We start from the raw sequence: 3,058 nt of genomic DNA, 5'->3' as shown, positions 1-3,058 counted from the left end.
TCTAGTTTTATTAATAAAGCGGGACCAAAACTGATTGTAGGGGGGACAAAGCATAGCGAGAATGAGGAGACTTGTTTGACTTGAAAATGTATCAAGCAAGTCTAAATCTGCTGGCGATGGCCTTTTCTTTTGTTTTTGCGAGAGGACGTGGAGAACAGCTAGGAAGGCAGGCGTATGAAGCAACATCACGGACATATCGTTCATCCATGCAAACTCCACCACTCTTCATCAGCCTATATAATAAACTAGCTATCAAACCAGTAGAGCACAAAACCAGTACACCACCTAAGCTAGCTACCCAAACCAAGTAGCCGAGATGCGGAACCCCAAACCCTTTTTCATGGTCATCTCGATCTGCTTCTTTGCGTTGTCGAAATGCACGACGAGCGCAGCCAGCGGCGGCAAGCCCCTCGTCACGGCCATCACTAAAGACGCGAACACCTTGCTGTACACGGCGCCCCTCAAGGACGGCCGCCCGCTCGTGGTCGACCTCTCCGGCCCGGCCATCACGCTGGTATGCAGCTCCAAGACCGGGACGGTCACGAGGCTCTCCGCAAGCGCCACCGACGGCGCCAACCCTCTGTTCCCGGTGTCCTTCTCGGCGACCGCCTCCTGCGCGTCCAAGGCGCCGGCCGGTGCCGTCGGCGTCGCGGGGCTCGCGCCCTCGAGCCAGTCGTCGCTCCCCGCGCAGGTGGCGCGCACGCAGAAGGTCGCCAAGAAGGTGGCGCTCTGCCTCCCGAGCGACGGCAAGACGACGAGCGGCAACAGCGTGGGCGTGGCCATCTTGGGCGGAGGACCCTTGTTCTTCATCCCGTCGGACCGCGGCGACTTCACGACGATGCTGGCCGGCACGGCACCTCTTCGCGGGTTCAACGGATCCCCCGGGTACTTCCTCTCCGCCACCGGCATCACCGTGGACCGGAAGAAAGTGCCACTGTCCGGCCCGCTCGTTGTCGGGCTGAGCTCGACGATCCCGTACACGGCGCTCCGCGCCGACGTGTACGCTGCGTTCGTCAAGGCGTTCGACCAGGCCGCGGCCAGTCCCAATTTCTCCCCTTTCGTTTCGAGGGTGGCCGCGGTGGCGCCGTTCGAGCGGTGCTACAACTCGACGAAGCTGTCGGTGGGGCTGTCGCGGCTGGGCTACCCCGTGCCGCAGATAGAGCTTCTCCTGGAGGGCGGGCAGAGCTTCTCGGTGCTCGGCGCCAATTCCATGGTGCAGGTGAAGGCCAACACGGCGTGCCTCGGGTTCGTGCGGATGAAGGCGGCGGGCGGCGGGCACCAAGCGGCGGCGGCGGTCATCGGCGGGTTTCAGCTGGAGAACCACCTGCTGGTGCTGGACGAGGAGAAGAAGCAGTTTGGATTCACCACGTACCTGGGTGCGATAGGGCTTTCGTGCAGCAGCTTCAACTTCACTCGTGCCGCTTAGCAAGATGATGATGTAACCTGATAATAAGAACTATCATTGTGTACTATCAGAGTTTGAATCAATAAACTGAGAGTAAATTGTTTCCAGATTAGATCTTGCCAACTGAATTGGATTGTGCCAGATCTTGACGGTTTGACCGTTCTATTATTAGTTGGATCTCACTACGGTAGGGGCCTGTTTGAAATACCACGACATCAGTGTTGACAAAACCAACTATCCGAGATGTGTATCTGTGTATTTTTTTAGGGCGCATCTTGGAGTTATCTGACAAATTGGTAAAACAAATGCAGCCAAAAGGAACTTGAGTTCGAAGAAAATGAGCACATGTTTTGGCAGCTGTGGTCTGTGGAAGGTTCCCCGCCATTGCCAAATTTCAATATCCTCAGCTATCCCACAAGAGGTGTACTTGACTGTTTGGGTACGTGGTGACCGAGTAATGAATTTCCCATGTGCGGTGCATCAACATCTGTAGGTGAAACAGCAATTAAATCCCGAAAGATGCACTCATGCACGAGTCAGTTTTCTTAACAGGAAATACCAAAGAAGAGTGATAAAACAGCCTGCCGTGTGCCGTCGGCAGCCAGCAAGATCACTATCTCCTCGTCGGTGGTCTGATTTTTCCCGATCTGGTCAATGGTGGTGTGCCCTCGTCAACACTCGACAGGCGAAACGCGACTACGCCATGCTGCACTTAATTCTTAGCCAGTGTATGACAATTATGCATCAACCACTTCTATTTTTTCAGGGTATTACTGTTCATATGAGCAGTGGTATGGCCCCTATTGTCATTGTGTGCACCATTGTTCGCCGCTGTCATTGTTTCTTGAAACAAGAGAAGGCTCCGAAAGACCTAGATGCTACACTATTTTTTTTCGGTAGGAATACAAATTACAGAGAGAACCCTATATAAAGTGGAAATGACAACATAGTCCTCTGAAATACAAAAAGGACCCTAGAACTAAGGGAAAAGCACAAATAGGTCCTTCTTCACATGTGTCGATCTTGAGCGTCCCAGAACAGCTACCCATGCCACAATCGATGAGGAACTTGCTTGGTGATTCGGGGTTCGTAACAGAGGCATGCAAGTGGGGGCGACAACACATGAGAAGTTCAAATTTTTATCTTTCCCGGTGAAAATTCCAAGGTCTGGCCTTAATTAGTTGTTCCTGGCAATGAGCTTGTTGAACGCATTTTGTTGGGAGCAGAGACTTTCTTCAGGGTGAAAATCTAAGATCTACCATCGGGTGACGACGACGCTTCTGTAGTGTTTCCTTCTTGTAGACGTCGTTTTTGGAGAATTTGGACTTTCAGGTGTTGTCTTCAGGAGTGGAACACTATAGCGGTACTTTTTTTTAGCTTCTTCTACTTTTTTTGGTTGTGTGAATCTATACTGCCATTAGGGTATTGGTTGTTCCAGAGGCTGGGTGTAATTGGTACCTTTGTGATATTAATATATTTTGTCGTGAATGTAACCATGGTATATGCTAAAAGCCTACAAGGTGCAACACTTCATCGGTGTGAGGCAAGGGAAGCGTAGCCATCCGTGGAACAAGATTGGGCAAGCACACATGGTTACCCAGGTTTAGCCCCTCCGGAGAGTAAAGGCCTACGTCCTGCTACATTTGTATTGAT

At 51.9% G+C, this 3,058-nt stretch overlaps 1 protein-coding gene across 1 annotated transcript; it reads left to right on the top strand.

Annotated features, from left to right (window-relative positions):
• Window positions 1-259: 259 nt before the first annotated feature.
• On the top strand, window positions 260-1,512 carry LOC124705368 (chitinase CLP-like). The gene has a single exon (XM_047237100.1). It carries the CDS (start codon window positions 317-319, stop codon window positions 1,424-1,426), a length of 1,110 nt encoding a protein of 369 aa, XP_047093056.1. The 5' UTR covers window positions 260-316; the 3' UTR covers window positions 1,427-1,512.
• The last annotated feature ends 1,546 nt before the right edge of the window (window positions 1,513-3,058 follow it).

The sequence above is a fragment of the Lolium rigidum genome, chromosome 4 (assembly GCF_022539505.1).
Source record: "Lolium rigidum isolate FL_2022 chromosome 4, APGP_CSIRO_Lrig_0.1, whole genome shotgun sequence".
Classification (NCBI taxonomy): Eukaryota; Viridiplantae; Streptophyta; class Magnoliopsida; order Poales; family Poaceae; genus Lolium; species Lolium rigidum.
This window is presented reverse-complemented; position numbering and strand designations above follow the sequence as displayed.

Excerpts from the sequence above, each read along its gene's own strand:
- LOC124705368 (XM_047237100.1), top strand. The coding sequence starts at position 317 with ATGCGGAACCCCAAACCCTTTTTCATGGTCATCTCGATCTGCTTCTTT.